Source organism: Cynocephalus volans, chromosome 1, assembly GCF_027409185.1.
Source record: "Cynocephalus volans isolate mCynVol1 chromosome 1, mCynVol1.pri, whole genome shotgun sequence".
Lineage (NCBI taxonomy): Eukaryota > Metazoa > Chordata > Mammalia > Dermoptera > Cynocephalidae > Cynocephalus > Cynocephalus volans.
Genome location: NC_084460.1, coordinates 269,068,836 through 269,087,352, shown reverse-complemented (window position 1 = coordinate 269,087,352; position 18,517 = coordinate 269,068,836). Strand labels below are relative to the sequence as shown.

At 40.6% G+C, this 18,517-nt stretch overlaps 1 protein-coding gene across 1 annotated transcript in view; it reads right to left on the bottom strand.

Moving 5' to 3' along the window:
- The window catches only part of ICOS (inducible T cell costimulator), a 41,938-nt gene that overhangs the window by 12,450 nt on the left and 10,971 nt on the right, over window positions 1-18,517 (bottom strand). The window contains exon 4 of the mRNA XM_063086315.1: window positions 18,389-18,473. Within this exon, the coding sequence (XP_062942385.1) occupies window positions 18,389-18,473 (85 nt within the window). The remainder of the gene's footprint in view (window positions 1-18,388; window positions 18,474-18,517) is intronic.

The following is an 18,517-nucleotide window of genomic DNA, read 5'->3' as shown; positions in this document are numbered from 1 at the left end:
CAGGGAGAGTTTGAGTTGGGTGGAGTGCTTGAAATTGTAATATCCAGTGCCTCCAGGCAATAGTGTTTGCTCTTGATGATGAAGATTATGAAAGGAGGGAAAAACCCAAGTGATTTCAAATAAACCTAAACTTCAAAAGTTTAAAAACTCAGAGGCTGGTAGTTTGAGTTAAGCATCTTTTGTGGGTTGAGCTTAATTTATGTCCCACCCCTGCCTTTACCAATAAAGCGTTCCAAAAAAAGAAATTGAAACCTTCTTTTGTAAATCATATACTGTAAAGGGAAAAAAAAAAAGGGGGGGTCCATTCATTTGGCCTAAAGAAGAAAAGGTGGAGAAGAGATCTGTTAACCACCTTCAGGGATAAAACATGATATCATGAAAGGGTTGATGGATGTGCAACAGACATTCAGTAACAGACATACATTAATAAGCTATTTTCATTAATGGCAGGAAGAAATTTCGTTAAATTTCAGCAAATAAGAAGCACATTCTAGTGAGAACTACTGAAAATATACAGGAAATGTCCATCTCTGAATATCTTTAAAGTGGAGTAGAAGGCAGGAGAATCAATTGCATTTCTTCTCTAGGTTATGTCATATTTGAGGACATCAAAGTTTACCTCACATGTAATCATTCTTGTGATACCTCTAGGACTATTCGGAAGGAAAATTATTGTGTCCATGTGATCCCAAACTCCTACCAACATATTTTACACAAGAAAGAGATAAAAGCTTTCTGTGGCTACATGCTTCGTTGCTGACCCTGTGCACTGCAGAGGGTCATGAACCGGGATGGAAGCTTAGGAAAATGGAGGAAAGGAGAGATGAGAGGGCTCAGAATCAGACAGGGACATCTCAGAAGGGAACGAGTGACACCTTGTGAGTCAAAGCAGATACCGGACTCCACTTCCACCAGAACCCAAGCTGCTTCAGCAGGAGGGAAAAAGAATTAGTGTTCTGAGAACACTAATTACAAGGTACTGATAGTAGCTCCTATTAAATAAAAATGATAAGAGGCCATTGTTTTGAACTTAGCTCCTGCACTAGGCCCCAACAGAGCAGACTAGATAATCAAAACGGAATCACCCTGCTAATGTTCCATGTCACTAAACCTAAACTAAGTTGAGAGAGAGATAACAGCCAGTTTCCCAAACAACTAGTTTAAGTCTTCAATAGCCACGATAACAAAATTCCCTCTGCTTTAATCCTTACACAAAAGAAGTAACCTGATGTTAAATAATCAGTTATTTTCTATTGTTCTGTCTCCCTGTCCCCACTTTTGTTCTTTGTTTCTGCTTTCTTCATCCTTTTTTTTTTTTTTTCTGTCTATCCATACCAATCTCTTTGCTCAGGCTGGCCAGTTAACTACATTGGTTAGAGTGTGGTGCTGATAACACCAAGGTCCAGAGTCTCATCCTATACAGGCCAGCCGCTAAAATAGTCTTTTCTTGGCTTCTGCAGGTATTCCTTCTGCCTTTGAGACAATCATTTCTTTGTCATGTTCATTTTCTTTTCTTTCTCTTCATTATATCACTCTCAAAAATGAAGATGTTTCCCATCTCTGTCTTCTCCACTCTAGCTATACTTACCTAGCTATTGTTCTTTATTCGTATAAATATAAAGTTAGTGCTCTTTACTCTGTATGAATAATGCACCCCTGCCTTCTTTCAATACCCAATTGCCAGCTAGAAATCTGTAAGTGATCTGTTTGTCAGGACTTCAAACCCATCATTTCTAAAAATAGACTCAACACATCTAGACTTCAAGACCACACTTCTTGTATTTCCTGTCTCTATCCCTATATGTACCCTTTTCTATATAGAATATAGTTCTGTATTGATCAGGGTTCCATCAGGAAAACAGAAACCACACTTGTTTTAATAGAGAGAATTAAATGCAGAGAATAAGATAAACAGGCACTGAAGGGTTGAAAGGGCAAAAGAGAATACTGAGGTAACACAAAGACAGTAACTGCAGGAAGCAGCTTCCACTCCCAGGGCTGGTGAAACAGAAGGAAGAGGTTAGGGTCATCAGAACCTAGAATCTTGGACCTGGAGAGAGTGCACTGCCCAGCTGGTGTGGGTGCTTCAGGAGCTCAGAAGAGGAGCCTCAAGATGCCAAGTCTCAAACCTCTGAGGAGGAGGTGCCAGCCAGCTGGTGTTGGTGTCTCTGAGGCAGCTCGATTACAGCTGGGCTCTGGGAATGTTAGGAAAAACTGAAAATCAGAACCAACTGCAGCTACCAGGCTCAGAAACCATTGTTGCAATGACCCTGACAGCAACAGCAAGCAAAACAGGAAGGATTGCGTTCTTTCTCCCTGCTCCAGACGTCAGAGGGAGCAGCTGGCAAAACAGAAATGTGGTTCGCAGACTCCGAGCCCCATCGTGCCAAGGCAGGGACAAGAGGGTGAATTTAGAACTCAGAGGCAATTGTTTAACAACGAGCACTGGTATCGTAACCCTCCAAACCAGGGGTCAGCACACCAAAGCCTGTGGGCTGGATATTTTAGTAAACAAAGTTTTATTGGAACACATCCTTGCACATTTGTCTATGTACTGTCTACTGATGCTTTCATGCTACAATGGCAGAGTTGAATAATTGCCACCGAGATTGTATGGTCCACAAAGCCTAAAATACATATCGGGCCCTTTACAGAAAAAGTTTGCCAACCCTTGGTTTAAGCTTCCAAGGCTCAATAACTTTATTATTTTGACAATTCTACTTCCTTCACCTTCAGTAGGGAGTCATATGTCGAATATGGTTACCCCTCTACAGTACTGATATTCTCTCCTGCCTTTGTTTCCTCGGTCATTACTTGTTGCCCATCTCCTCACACTCACACACAGCTGCCAGAATATTCTTTGGAAAACTTAAGTCTAGAAATGTTTATCCCCTGCTCAAACACCTCCAATGCTCCCCCTTTTTGGTAAAAAAAAAAAAAAAAAAAAAAAAATTAAATCCAAAGCCCTTGCCCATTGTTTGGCCCCAAACTATATTTCTTGGCTCATTTCCCACCACCATCAGGTGCCCTCAGGTCATTGACTGGTCCCTAACAAACCCTGCTCTTCACTACCATGGTGATTTTGCACTGACTTCTCTGGTTTGAGAGAATCCAAAACAAGCAACACCATACTACCTACATGAGTTAAAAAACAATTGAGAAAGAGATTCTTAACGGGAGATGTAAAAATGGAGATCAAAACCTTAGGTTCATTTCTATAAAAGCCAGGGTAGAGTATGTGGCTAATTTATGTGATTAAAAGGGTGTACCCTGCCTCCCATTCATACCCCAGTCAGATCTTAGGAAAGCCCATCTGTGTCCAAGGGAAAAACTTGAATCTGCAAAATAAAACACTATTCAGGATCTCTGCCCCACTGGTACAGAAAATAATTGAGATTAGCATCCAACTCTTGGAAATCTGTAATCCATCACCTCCACCAAATAGATTAATGTGGACCAATGGATGTCTCCTACCAATCAGAATGGGTGGAGTAAAGAAGGAATGTGGGAAAAAGACAAGAGTGTAAGTTAAAAACCTTCACATTAAACAACAACAACAAAATAGACTTATGGAGGGGGTGAGTGATCCCTCAATCATTTTTCTTTTTTTCTCTCTTGTCCTTTGGGATTAACCATGAAGTATATCAACCAAGAATATGATTATCCTCGGTGAGGGAGGAAACCAGCTATCCATAAAGACAGTCTTGTTCTCACCTTCATGGGCTGCTCCCTCAATATCACCTATTGCTCCTTTGGTGTCCTCCTGTGACTACTGTGAGAAGGATAAAATTGCTGACATCTAGTACACTAACTAGATTAACTCCAAATCTGCACTGTATCCAAGGCTGAGAATTTGCTCCCTCTTCTATTTCCCATCCCAAATTATGCCCAACTATACAGCCCAATATAGCTCACCAGAGGTTAAGCAATATGATTAAATGGCAACACTAATAAATTTCCAACAACATAAAGATGCCTGAAATTTGCATATAAACTCCTTCACATCGTGAAATTCCCCAACGAAATTGAAGTCCAAAGATGAAATTCTCTGGCAAACTAAAGTTCAAATACTTTCACATGCAAAAGAATTAACGTCCTTAATTCTTCCTCTCCAAGTTATTATTCCACTCAGGCTCAGCTAAAGGGCTTAGGCTCAGATATTTGATAGAGTTCCTTCAACCACTACTGCCTGGGATTTTTATCACTGAAATGGGCATAATTTCTTTTGTTCTCCCACATTGAAAGAATCCAAAGACACACCAAGATGATCATGGCAGTAGTGGTACAGCCATAAAATTTAGAAATCAGGGCAAATCTCAGAGGTTAGCTCAGGCAAAATTGTTAACTGAACTCAATACTTAGTCTAGACCCACACTGACATGGCCAAAGACCGTAGCAGTGAATCAGTGGTACTGATGGAAGAGGGGTAGTCAGACAGGAGAAGGTCTCAATTTTAGTTTTGTCAAGTTGCCAGTCAGCTGATGTCAGTTATCTAAAGTTTATGACTATGAACTTAAACTCAATTGGGAAAAATTTTCTGATAAGAGGGTATCACGTCAGAGGGAAAATCCAAGTGCATACTATCTCTTTTCTCAGAGATGGATACTGACAAAATTGGAGTCTTGTTGGAAAGTTTAGAAATTTACAGTGGTTACAGTAACAGTCACAAGGTTTTATCTCCATCTCCCCTTTCAGTCTTGTATTTCTGGTGCCCTGATGCCACATCAAACCGTGGAATCTATTAAAACCATAATTCCACACCCTCTTCTGAGCAAGTATTTTCAGTCCTTCGACACAATGGCTGCTACCTTTACCTCATGAAGTAGAATTGATTGTGCCTGTGAAACCCTAGACAAGATATTATCCCACTTGCTACATCTTTTACTGCTGGAGTTTCAGCCTCTGCAGATTTTCGGACTGAGGCTCCTACAAAGGTTTCAGAATATTTTCCTCCCAGAGGTCTAGCGAAAGCTGCTTTCTCGGCCCTGTATCCTCAGAGCACTTACTCTTTCCCCTCAGATTTTGGATGTTACAGACTGAGTATTTTATTCTGCTGTCTATTTTTCTGCAATTATAGCGGGTTCCTGTTTTTCTCCTGCTCTGTTACTTCTTTCAGACAGGCTTCGTTGTGATTCTAACAATTGAACCTATTGCTTGAGTGGATTCTTTCCCAATCTATCACAGGTAGGGCTACCATGATTTTTAGACCTGAGCGTAATCTTTCCTTTTACTTTCTCTTAGCTTTTTAGCATAGACTTGTTTGTTTTGAATAATCCCAGACAGTAGGAGAGAAAAACATAATGAGCAAGTTGTTGGGCTACCAAAATCTCTCACTGCTCTTACCTGCCTTCGCCAACCTGAATTGGGTAATTCTATCCCCTGGACATCTTCATCCCCAAGATCATGATTCAATCTATAGCTTTTCCAGCTGGTTTCCCTTTAATAGACCTCACCTCGCCAGGGCCTTCCTTATTTCACGATCCCAGTCATGTGATGCCTGCTCACTCCCATACTAACCATGCTACCTTGAAATTCATTCTATAATTCTTTAAGTACTTGGGCTGATATTTTGGGTCCTCCCTTCTCAAATATGTCCAACTTTTCTCTAACCGCTTGGCATAGTTACTGCAATCTTTCAGGGAAATTTTCTGGTAGTTCTTCCCGTGGGTTTTCAATCCAAGGCTTTCAGATGACAGCTCTCAAAGTTTCCTAGATGCTACCAACCTCTGAATAATCATGCTGATCTGTTCTCTGAAAGACTGCTTCCCTTCTCTGTTAGATCACCGTAGGTCACAGATACTGTTTCTGATCTATTTATAAATAAAATGCCTCCCCCCTCCTATTACCCTATTTAGGAGTAGTTAGACCTGATTTATTTCCTTTTTTCTCTTATAGGTCTTTTCCTCCTCATGTCACCATCTTCCAAGATGTCAACATTTCCCTGAAGGAAATATTTTGCCTCCTCCAGCTTCATCAGACTGTCTTCCTCTATGGTCTTCATTCATCAATTTGTTCCATTTCAAAAAGAAAGATCAAGGCATATTTTTTAAACCACTTCAGTTCCTTCTGAAGTTCTTGAGAAAATCTTATCCCTAGAGGCAGAGGAATCTCTTTATATAGAAGGAGACTTTTTAATAGCCTTCTTAACCTCTGGGTTCGCAATCATTTCAGTGAATTGTTTCTCAACAAAACCACGTGATGAAATCATCTCTTTATAATAAGGGTAAGAATTTCTTTGTTTTTTAAAAGCTTCGTTGAAGTACAATTTACGTACAATAACATTCACCAATTTTAGTGTTCAGTTTATGAGTTTTGGCAAATGTACACAGTTATGTGAGCACCACTGCAATCAAAATATAGAACATTTCCATAACCCTGCAAAGTTTTCTCATAATTTGTCCTCTCTCCTTCTGGCTCCGGGAAACCACTGATTAGTCTTTCCTTTTATAGAATGTCATATAAATGTAATTATATTGTATATTATCTTTCCTGTCTGGATTCTTTCAATGAGCCAGATGTGTTGATGTATGATACATTCATTTCATACATTCATTTCATATCTTTGTATTGCTGAGTAATAATCGTATAGATTTTCCATACTTAGTTTTTTCATTCATACTTAGTTTATTCATTGAAGGACATTTTGTTTCTTTTCAGGTTTTAGTTATTCTGAATAACACTGCTATGAACATTTGCATACAAGTTTTTGTGTAGAGGTATTTTCATTTCTTTTGGGAAGACTACTGTGAGTGGAATTGCTAAGTTATAAGGTAACAGTATGTTTAACTTTATAAGAAATTGCCAAACTGTTTTCCAAAATGGCATTACCATTTTGCATTCCCAGTAGCAACATACAAGAGTTCCAGTTGCTCCATATCAGGTCAAACCTTAATTTTAGCCATACTAGTGGATAGATTGCTATGGTTTGAGCATGTCCCCCAAAAGTTCATGTGTTAGAACATTAATTCCTCAATGCAGCAGTGTTGGGAGGTGGGGTCTAATGGGAGACATTTGTATCATTGTGGCAGAGCCGTCATGAATGGATTAATGCCATTTTCATGGGACTGGGTTAGTTTTCATGAGAGTGGGTCATTATGAAACAGATCAGCCCCCTTTGTCTCCTCCTCAAGGGTCAGGGTTAATGCCAATAAGTTATTTCTTGCTTGGATGATGATGATAATTACATAACTCTCAGATTTTAGCAAAGATAGAAAGTAGTAGAGCTACAAATAAACTGAAAAGATTTACAGGGAGTAAAATGATAGGGTCTGAGTCCCAGAACTCAGGAGTCTAGTCCTCATTCCATTCCCACTAACTCTTTTATTCAAAATACAGTTGTTGGCCAGAGCTTCTTGTATGTGACAAGAACTTGGATGAGGAAGGGAGTTACACACGGCAGAGTGGGGAAGTGAGACAACATTGGTCCTGGAAAGCAGGCAGCAGGGCTTGGAGGTGGGGACACAGCTGGCTCTCCCCCACTTGCTGCCCACCCAGAACCTTTTTCCTGATTCCTTCTTTATCCTCCTCAAATTCCCCCCACTGTGGGCTGAGAAAGATGGGATATAAGACATAAGGATGAATGTTTAGGGAAATGATATAGCATATGCTGTGGTGTGAATGTGCCCTCCAAAGTTCACGTGTTGGAAACTTAATCCCCAATGCAAGTGTTGAGAGGTGGGACCTTTAAGAGATGATTAGGTCATGAGGGCTCTGCCATTGTCACAGGAGTGGGTCCGTTGGCATGAAAGTGGGTTCCTTATACAAGGATGAATTTGACCCCTTCTCTCTCTCACGTGTGCTCTCTTGCCCTTCCACCTCCCACCAGGGGATGACACAGCAAGAATATCCTTGCCAGATGCAGGCCCCTAGACCTGGGATTTCCCAGCCTCCAGAACTGTAAAAACTACATTTCTGGTTTTCATAAATGACCCAGTTTCAGATATTCTGTTATAGCAACACAAAATGGACTAAGACATGGCATGTGAAGTTGGATTTGGTAGAATAAGTAAGTGGAAAAGGAGATAGACAATAGTTTCTGGTCTGCTAGTGACATTCACTAGGTATGTGATCACAGGTACATTATTTCACTTCTTTTGATCATCTAGGAAGTCGGACTGGGGATCCTTGAAGATTCTGTGGTTGGGGAGCCTCTGTTGCTGAGCATTATAAATATTTCACCTTGTGATCAGATTTGATAACTCAGGCCTTGCTTTCATTCATATGTAACTGATTATTTTAGACATTTGAAAATCTGGACAGTTGGATTTCTGTAACATTTCTATTGAGGTCCAGAATTCAACATAATTGTTCCTATAGGATGAGAGAGTGGGGTTAGGCAGGAAAGAGAAGAGTGGGAAAGCATTTTGATTATTTTAAATCACTCCTTTGATCCTCACATACCAATAGGATTTACTCTCAAAGCCTTGTTTGGGAAATGCTAGACTGGATCCAAGCTTCAACTGGAAGGCAGTCAATGGTTCCCATATTTCTCATGTTCATTCACTTGGGTTTCTTTATGTTAAAAGAGGAGTGCTTCCCAGAAATAGCTATTTTTCTTGGCTGTCACTAGGAAAAAAATTCAGACACCACAACATTTAATATATACCAGGAGATGGAGGAAAATAGGAGATATCCACCCTGATTTCCATTAGAGGAGAAACTCTGACCCAAAATAATTTAATTAAGTCTAGCCCACTTCCTACATTAAAAAAGTGAACAAGAATTAAAAGCTAATGTCAACTTCTTTTAGGGTTTTGGCAGGCTCTGACAGATGAAGGAAAAAACAAATAAAAACTTTATTTCATGGTGATGGGGACCCAGTGACACCCAGGACAAGACAGGTTCCTGGATAAGTAAGGTGACTGAGCCTTTTCTTAACATGGGCTTGGATTGTGCTGACTCTCAGGTATAGTTTGTTCTTCAGGGATGTGCTTACTTTAATAGACCAACCAGCAAAGAATCCAATGTGTCTGCAGCTCCTTTTGGTGGAAGTAATGAAAAGGAAACCAGAATGGAAGGAGTTGAGTTCACCATTGCCAACGAGACTGAAGCCCAAACTCACTATCCTGCCTCCGCCCCAGTGCCTACACAGCTATGAGTGGGCTGAAGCCTAAAGCTCTGCTCATGACTGCAAGACTCAGCCTCGGAACATGGCCCACTGGACAGGGAAAGAATCTAAAGGAGGTAACAACTGGAGCTTTCTCAAGGAAGGGTGTTGAGTTTCAGAAAGAGAGACTTAGAGAAGGAAGCGGGGAGTCCTAAGTATAGCAACCCAGGTTGGGAGTGGAAAGAAGCTTCGTGGGGAATTCCCCATGCCAGAAAAAGCCTCAGTCTCTAGGTGGCTTTCTTTTGAGACTTAAGGTGTAATGTGCTCAACAATGTTATTTGTTAGAAATCAAATGCAATGTGAGAAGAGCAATACTTCCCAGAATGTTCTGGCAGAATGATTGTGTACATCAGGAGCATGAGTGTGTGAGGAGGGTGGGAAGGAGACATTAAGGGGAAGCCTAGTGGTTAGAGGACTGTGATAGGCTGAATAATGGCCCCTGAAAGATATCCACGCTAATCCCTGGAACCTGTGGATTACCTCGTATGGCAAAAAGGACTTTGCAGATGTGATTAGTTACGGATCTTGAGATGGGGAGATGATCTTGGGTTAGTTGGTGAGCTCTAAATGTAATCACAAATGCCCTTGGAAGAAGAGAAGAAGGCAGAGTGCCTATGGCAGCAGAGGTGGAGTGATGCAGCCACAAACCAAGGAATGTTGGCAGCCACCAGAAGGTGGAAAAGGCAAGAAAATGGATTCTTCCCTGGAGACTCCAGAAGGGCCAGCCCTGCTAACACCCTGATTTTAGCCCAGCAAAACTGATTTTGGACTCCCAGCCTCCAGAACTGTAAGAGAATAAATCTCTGTTTTCTTAAGCCACCAAGTTTGTGGTAATTTGCTACAGCAGCCCTAGGAAACCAATACTGGGACAATGTGAATGAGGAAAAGGGAGATCATGTTATTTTATTAGCTGCTTTGAATAGGAAAATGTAGGGAGGAGATGAAAGAGGTGTGTAGACTGCTAACAGAAGGCTTTAGGAGATGGCAAAGGAGGAGGTGCTATCTAAGAGCTGCATTGAGGTATGTAAGAGGTATTAATAATGAGAAAAAACCTTGCTGGCTTGTTTGTTTGTTTGTTTTAAATGAAGTTTTACTATGCTTTCAGAATAAAACCCATCCCCATTTTGGCATGTTCTCAAAAGACTGGGAAAAGATACACTTTTCAGTTAAAACTTATTTCTGCCAGACTTCATCTCTTTAAATGTAACTCTGAGTGGACCCAGAGGTATGTGAATTTTATGCTGGGGAATTCACAGGAATTTATATAACATTTTGGACTTCCTTGGGGTTTTCAGCCCCAAGAGGACATTCTTACCATGACTCCAAATTTTTGGAATAATGCTAGGAAAGAATGCTATGTTCATTAGATATAAGCTGCAATCATTTTGGACTATCACCATAACACAAAAAGAACCAAATAGAAAGAGACCATGCTAAGGAGAAGTCACATTTTAGGATTCAGTATTTTAGTCAAAGAACTGTACTTGGATGCCATTATGCTATTTATTAACACACTGAAGATTAAAACCTCTTCCATATAAAACTAGAAATTAGTTTTCAACCCTGCCTCAATGAATACTCTTTCTTAAGGAGAAAGGAGGTCAGCGATAGACATCCATGGTTCAGTTGAAGGCTTTTACCCGTCTACCCTCAGAGACCAGATTTCCAGAGAACCTGCCTACCTACAGCTTCCAGTTTCCTGAAGATGAAAAAAATTCTTAGGAAGCACTATGTTAAGGAGACTAAAGGAGAAAGGATGACTTTTAGTCATGATTGGAACATGTCCCTGAAATGACACAAGAATGGATAGATTTGGAAAGACCAGGAAAGTGAGAGTCCACAGGGCTTGATTTAGAAGTTATTTATAGAGTTGATGACAGACCATCTCACTGCCTTAGACAGAACATATGGCAAGGTGGTGAATAGTTAAGATTCATATGTTGAATTCATAAGCACTGGTAAACAAGGCAGAGAGAAATAAAACATGGCACAAAATGGAAAACATCCAGGTGTAGCTTGCCTTTTTGTGGTAAAGACTTGGTGAATTCGCCATCTTCCTCATCTTACCGAGAACACAGACACTGTAGGAGAGAATGAAATGTTGATGCTGATGCATTCCTCCTCTTGGAAAATTTCGAATTCCCCAATTCCTCATTTTCATACAATGAAGTTTGACTGGCCACTAGGCTGAGCACACCCTGTCTTCCGAGGGACCAATAGAAATCTCATCCACCCCAAAATCAGAAAAAAATGGAGTGGGTTGGAAGCAGGAAAAGGACTTGGATCACACAAAGAAAAAGGGCTCCCCCATGTGAAGAATGCAAACTTAACAAAGAGAAAGGTACAGCAAGGTAGAGAACTGTATTCACCAGAATCCAAACTGATACTCGTAAAGGAGGTCAGACCCCAGGAGGACTCCACGTTACGGGGTACTAGACATAGAAGGGGCATGGAGCAGGAGCAAACCACGTTTGGGTATGGCTCAGTCAGTTCTGAGAAATAGGTGGGGGGTTAAAAGGTTAAGTGAAGAGGGTTAATGAAGGGATTGTTTCCAAAAGTGCAGCAGGAGTCAAGGGATAAACAAGGAAGGATGAAGCACCAGGACCAAGCAACAGTGGAAAGTCATTATTTCCCCTAAGCCTGGAGGGGCAAAGGAGGTGTCTTAGTTTGTGTTCCTCTAGACGAGGATTCCAGGGTAAATAGTTGTAGCGAGTTGAATTAGGTCCCCCCAAAACTCACAGAGGCTTGAATTGCGTTCCCCAAGAGTTTTATATTAGAAACTTAGCCCCCACTGTGACTGTTAAGAGGGTGGGAAATCCTATTAATGGTAATTGAAAGGTGGAGCGTTGAAGAGGTAATTAGATTATAGGACCGTGCAGTACTGAATGGATTAAAAATGGTGGTCAGGGGTGTAGTTCTGAGGGCTTTAAAAGAAGAGTAAAGTCTGTCTTGCTCTCTTTCTCTCTCTGCTCTCTGTGCTTCCACCATCTTGTAATCTGAGACCCCTGGGACACTGTGGCCACCACCAGATGGACTTTGGACTTCCCAGCCTCAGAAACTGTAAGCAATAAATTTCACTTTTCTTTATAAATCACCCAGTTCTGGGTATTTTGATATAAGCAACAGAAATTGACTAATACACTAGTTTATGTGGCAGGTGAAGAAAACGCCAGTAGGGAAGTCGGGAAATGAGACAGGGAAGGAACGGCTGCCAATAAAGTATATCAAGCCAGTTACCACTGCAGCAATTGGAACTTAACACCACAGGCAAACTCTGGGAGTCAATGTAAAGCACAGGCTGTGGGCATCTGCACCCGAGGCCAAGGGATCCACTGTGGCCTGAGCAGGATGTATAGGGCGTTGTCATTGAGGAGTGACCCAGCCATGTTGTCCTTGAGGAGTGACCCAGCCTGGGGAGTTAAGAGTCCAAACAGGGAGAGAAGGGCATCCATGGGTGGGAAATCCCAACATATTAGGGATCCGTAGCCCAACCTGGTCAATGAGGGTAGCAGAGGATTAGGCAGCCTACAATGAGAAGTCAGGTCTCAAGAAAAAAGAGGAGGGTAACTTGCTGTGGGGGTGATGGGAGATTGGTTTTATACCCAGGGATTGATCAAATAAATAAATATATTAAGAATATAAGAGTCAGGTTTCTCACTGTCAGAAGAAGGACAAATAAAGGATAAATCTAGAAGGAACCAGGTGGGGTTTGCTGGAGTTAGAGGCATGGGTGTGAACTCGTGGATTTCCAGATGGATGAATGGATAGATGGATAGACAGGTATGCATACACACACAAACATTTACATCTCTCTCTATATATATATATTAAATATACATATATATTTGTATACACTTGCACATACACTAGTATATGTGCACTCATTTACATGTATATTTATATATTATATACATGTGATATTATATTATATATAAATATATATTTATATTTTATATATTTCTATAAATATATTATATATGCATAGATATATATCCCCATAAGAGCAGAGAAATCCCAATAGCAATGATCATAACTAATGCCTAGATCTTGGCTTCTAAAACCATTTTCCACTCAAAGAAACCGGGGCTCCTTGGAGAAGCCCCTGACTCCCAGCACTGAGACAGGGGAAGCAAGGATGTGCTGAAAGAATGATTGGGACATGGCAGAAGGCACAAGACCCAGTTTGAATGGACTTGGGCTGGCTGGGGATAGACCAATTTCAAAATAAAGATAATAAATTTTTACCCATTGAATAAAATAGTAAACCACAAGTACATACAGATATAAATGAAGAAATAAATAAACTGAAATTTTGATGAGAAACAGAAAATTTACCAAGTTTCAAAGTACTTCCTCCAATATATTTATTAACTCTGAAGGAGAAAAGAGTTAAGTTACAGTGAAGAATCCTCACAGATACGACCTTGCTCAAGTGTCTAAAATGAACATTATCAGCAGTGTAACACATCAAGATTACAAGCTGCCTGATAGCATGCTCTTTTAAGAGCACAATATCACTTCTGTGTTATTTCTGCCAAAGATGAATAACCTGATTAAAATCATGAAGAAATAGCAGACTGACCCAAACGAGGGACATTCTACAACATAACCACTGTAATCTTCAAAAGTGCCAAAGCCATGAAGTCTAGACGGAAGAACCACCCAGATCAAGGGACACTATAGAGAACTGGCAACTAAATGCAAAGGGAGATCCTGAATGGAATCCTTGCTACAAAATACATTAAGGAGACAATTGGCAAATCTTAAATGCAGTCTGAGGATTAGATGGTAGCAATGTATCAGTGTTAATTCTCTGATGTTGATGGTTGTATTGTAGTTATGGGGGACTGTTCTTTTTGGTAGAAAAACATACTATTCAGAGGTGATAGAATATTGGTGCAAAATTTACTCAGGAAAAGAACAATCCTTTTGCTGTGCTTCTGTTTTATAATTTTGTGGTTATTTCAAAATTAAAAAAGAAAAGAAGAAAACAAAAAAAGCAACTGTTCCAAGCAATGTAACCATCTTCAAGAACAAGTTTAAATCTGTAAGTGCTGGCTAAGGAAATCATTTCCCCACCCCAAGAAAACACAGCGAGGTATTTTCAGTTGCTGAACATCAAATGTTTATTCTTTAGCTTCCTACTGTTGCTAAAATCTATTTTATAAGTAGCTCCTCTTAACACTAGTTTTTATTTCACAGAAATTTTGTCCTTTAATAATTCACTTTGAAATATCCAGTGCTGGTGATGAAGATGCTTCAAGGCACAGCTTGGACAACCAGGCCAGGCAGGCCACCATGAAGGCTGTCTGCTCCACTCCCCACCCCCCACACAGAAAACTGCAAACAACTCAGGGAACACCTCTGCAAAGCCAGCCAGGTTTTCAAGTCAGCTGAAAACATAAAAACACCATACTTTATTCAAATTACAATTCAGTACTGTACTGTACACACCCAGCATTTCACATGCTTAAAATAACATAAGTATACACAGTGACCCATCAGGTCACACTTTTAAAGTAAACTATAAGCAGGCAACTACAAATTATAAAACTGCTAGATAACTCCACTTTGCCTAAACTTAAAAATGTTGCACACACGCTGGCTGCTTCAGAAGCCTTGGGCACGCGGACAGGAAGTGGAGAAGATATTCCCACTAAGAGTAATCGGGTTATGTGTATTTAAGAATATTTCCAGCCAAATCATATTCTAAAGAAGACTATCTTGAAGGTCCAGGGCCAGTTTCCAGGCAGAATGGTTGGGAATTGCACCCTGGCACGTGCGCTTTTTAGCGCAGATCCTGAAAGTACAAATGCAGGTAGACCCACTGGGATTCCCAGGGTAGAGTCCAGGCTTCCCAGAGACTTCAGCCTCTGGGGACAAGAGTATCTGGTGGTCTCTGGCTCAGGGGAGTCTCTCAACCCTTGGAATTCCACCGAGGTCTGGAGGGCTGCTCCAGGCTGATGGGGACCATTTTGACCTGTCAAACCCAGAGGCGGCATGGCTGTAGTCTGGCAGCAACCTCCAATAATGGCAGCTTTCAAGCTAAATGAATAATTCACTCTACCCCAGGAGAATGCTTGCCAATTAAACATGATTTTGCTTGTTCATTTGCAATTTTAATACTATCTACAAAAATAGCGAACTTGTAATTAATAGCACCATGAAAACATAGACAATGGTAGAAAACAAGACAATAAAATGAAGTTGCTTTTGATTCTTGGCAATGTTTCCTACCACTAATGTCAACAAAGTAAACCATTTTAACTGAAGTGGGAAATAAGATGTCTTTCTAGAGCAAAAATATTTTGTAGGGAGAATATAAGCAAATTATATTATATATAAACATATATATGTATGTATTTAATTTTATTGAGCAGCAGAGGAAAATATGTAGACATAGCTCCCTATTCAGAGTGGCTGTCAGGCTGTCAAGTAGTTATGGAGAAGTATTTTTAAAAAGGAAATGGAAGGCAAGAGAAAGCATCTGACTTCTTGATGGAGTGGTCAACTGGGGTTCAGAAACTGGAGGAGACTACTGCTTATGTACTACTGTATTAGTACAGCATGGTATTTGTCAACACCTCAAAAATAAAATAGCTACAGTTTTGAAGCATCTACCTCTACTATCCTATTAAAAAATGAATTCTCATCCCTACAGAAAGACAAAATAGTCTATTAGTAAAATGAAGACAGATGCTTGCCTTTGGCTTCCCATTTGCCTTGTAGATTTAGTACCCTTGGCATCTTTTAAAGATTTTTTTGTAGATGTGTTTGTTTTTCTGGCTGGTGCATTACTAGGAGCAGATGTTAAGACAGAGATTCCATGCCAGTGAATTCTATTTGTTGAGCACACATGAGCTGGGCTTTCTATAAGGCTAGTTGCAAGAGGGTGTTTGTTTTGAGCAGACTCCGCAGTGCCGAAGTGGTCTGTTAAAATCCCTATTGACTGATAATAGTCACTGGTCCAGATTGAACAAAACACCAGTAGGAGATGTACGTAGTCAAGTCAAGTCAGACTCCAGGACATGAGGAAATCTCACACTTCAAGTAGAGGGGAACAACGTGGTTCAAGACGGGTTGCCAGAGAGTTCCAGATTACAGGGTCACATCTGTAACAAAAATTTAATGTAAATTCTTTAAAAGCTCTCCAATGAAGCCAATTCCCCTCAACAAGCTTTCTCCTTTCCTTTGACTCTCTCTCTCTCTCTCTCTCTCTCTCTCACACACACACACGCACGCACACACACCATCCAAACTTATTTTTTTGTGCTTCAAGACCCAGCTCCAGTTTCACATTTTCCTTGAACTCTTACCCAGCCCATTGTCTACTCCTGTAACACATTATCTGAACTTTTCACTTTGCAATTAACTGAGTACTTCTGACACTATCACGTGACTCCGTCTTCCATGCAAACACATCACCTTTCCCGATGACATTACAAACTATTTGAAGACAACGACTGTCTTGGGTCTTCCTTCTCACTATCCAGTCCACATTATTCAGTGTGGTGCTATTCACATAATCATACAATAAATAAATGACTTGGATGGAATATTTATTTATTTAGTAAACATCAGCTGAGCACCCGCTGTGTGCTAGGACTACAGTCATCTGTTTGGAGACCTAGCCTACAGAAATCTTTTGAGGCCTATTTTACAGAGGTGCTAAGTCATGCTCTGCTTGTATATATGTATGGAATGCTTTCAAAATACAGACGAGAACGCTGCCCTCAGGAAGCTTGCACTGTGGCCATTTTCACCATGATTATTTGTTTAAATCTAATTGCAAGGTATGTGCTAGGTGTGGTAGGTGGGGCATGAAACTGCCCACCTCTGATTCCAGCCAGCATTGGGGCGGACAGTTCTGCATGTGCTGACTGTCCTAGCACAATAGCCTCACTGTGCATTTCTCTGCTTTTCTGCCTCTGGGTTTTCTCTGAAGACCCAAAGGCAGGCTTATCCCAAGCACAGAGCACAGCTCAGGGATGGATGAAGGAGAGTTAATGCCCCCTGCAGGCAACCCCAAACTAGTGGGGATGGAGCCAGTGGATAAATGCCCCACTCACCACATGTCAGGAGGACAATTCTGGGAGGCACCTGGACACTTCACAGGGGTCTGATGAGACCAGGCCCCTGTGGCCTGTGCTGAGCCCCCACTCATGCACCCTGTGTTTGCTTTTCCTCCTTACGTATCACTCTCCCTGCCTGTCACTCTTTTTTCATGGGGTTACCTCCAAGATAAACTATTTGCACTCAAGTCCCTGTCTCAGGTTCTGCTTTTGGGGATCCAAACTAAGACAGAACACATTATTATGAGCACAGAGATTGAGAAAAAAATTAATTTTTTCAATAGCAAAATAATGAAACACAAATTCTTTGCAAGTGGCAAAGCTATGGTATTAACTGTGGGAGAACCAAGAGTCATTGAATGATCTGGGCATCAATTTCTGTCATCTGAAGAATAAAGAGATGCACTAAATATGAATTTTTAGCTCCTTTCTCATTCTATGATTCTATGACAATGGAAGCTATGTGTGTCCCTTTTATACAGTCCTTAACCATCGAGTGGTGGCAAAAATTCAGTGGCTTCTGTCTCATTACATACTTCACATCATTTCAACCTCAAAAGTGTAAGACTTACAAATTTTCCACAATGGATGCTTCAGACTTTCTGGGTGCTCCTCAAACTTGACAACACTCAGTTCTAACTCTCAGCAGAAAAGGTCAAAGTCCCACCTGAGACTTCTGAAGCATCCAAGCTCTCTAAACTTGCACACTCTTTACATCAAAATAACTAAATATCTTCGCCAAATTCTCCTTCTTCCCCCTGGTAGCACCAGCCCAGATCTCTCTTCCTAATTTCAGTCCAAAATCCCTGTGCATCTGTACAGCCCCACAGTGCTCACTCGATAGCGTGCACTTAACTGATATTGTGAGAAGGCTCATCATATGACTCAATGAGCTTTTCAACAAGGAAGACTCAGAATCATCCCAATTTTTGAAATATCAATTAGAAAATTGCCTTGACACAGTGGTGGCTTATGAACTTCTTGTTTATTTATTTTCAATAGCAGTTTACAAATGTATTATTCGTTTGTTCTTAATATATTGCAGAAAGCATAAATTCAATTAAAGTGAAAATCCAGATTTTCACAGAAAAATACTAAAATTAAGTTTTAGAGATATTTTCCCTTCTTTTAAAATTAAAAAAAAAATTTTTAATTTTAGGCTTAACATGAAGAACCAGCTTCCCTACCAAACCCCTCAGTGGAGCCGTACCTGTGAGTTTAGGTTTTTTAGCCATGTTCACTGCAGCCATGAACATATATTCACTATTAGGGTCGTGCACGCTGGATCGATACTTCTGGAAGAAAAGGTCAAAAACATGGTTTGTCGTCTGCTCTTCCC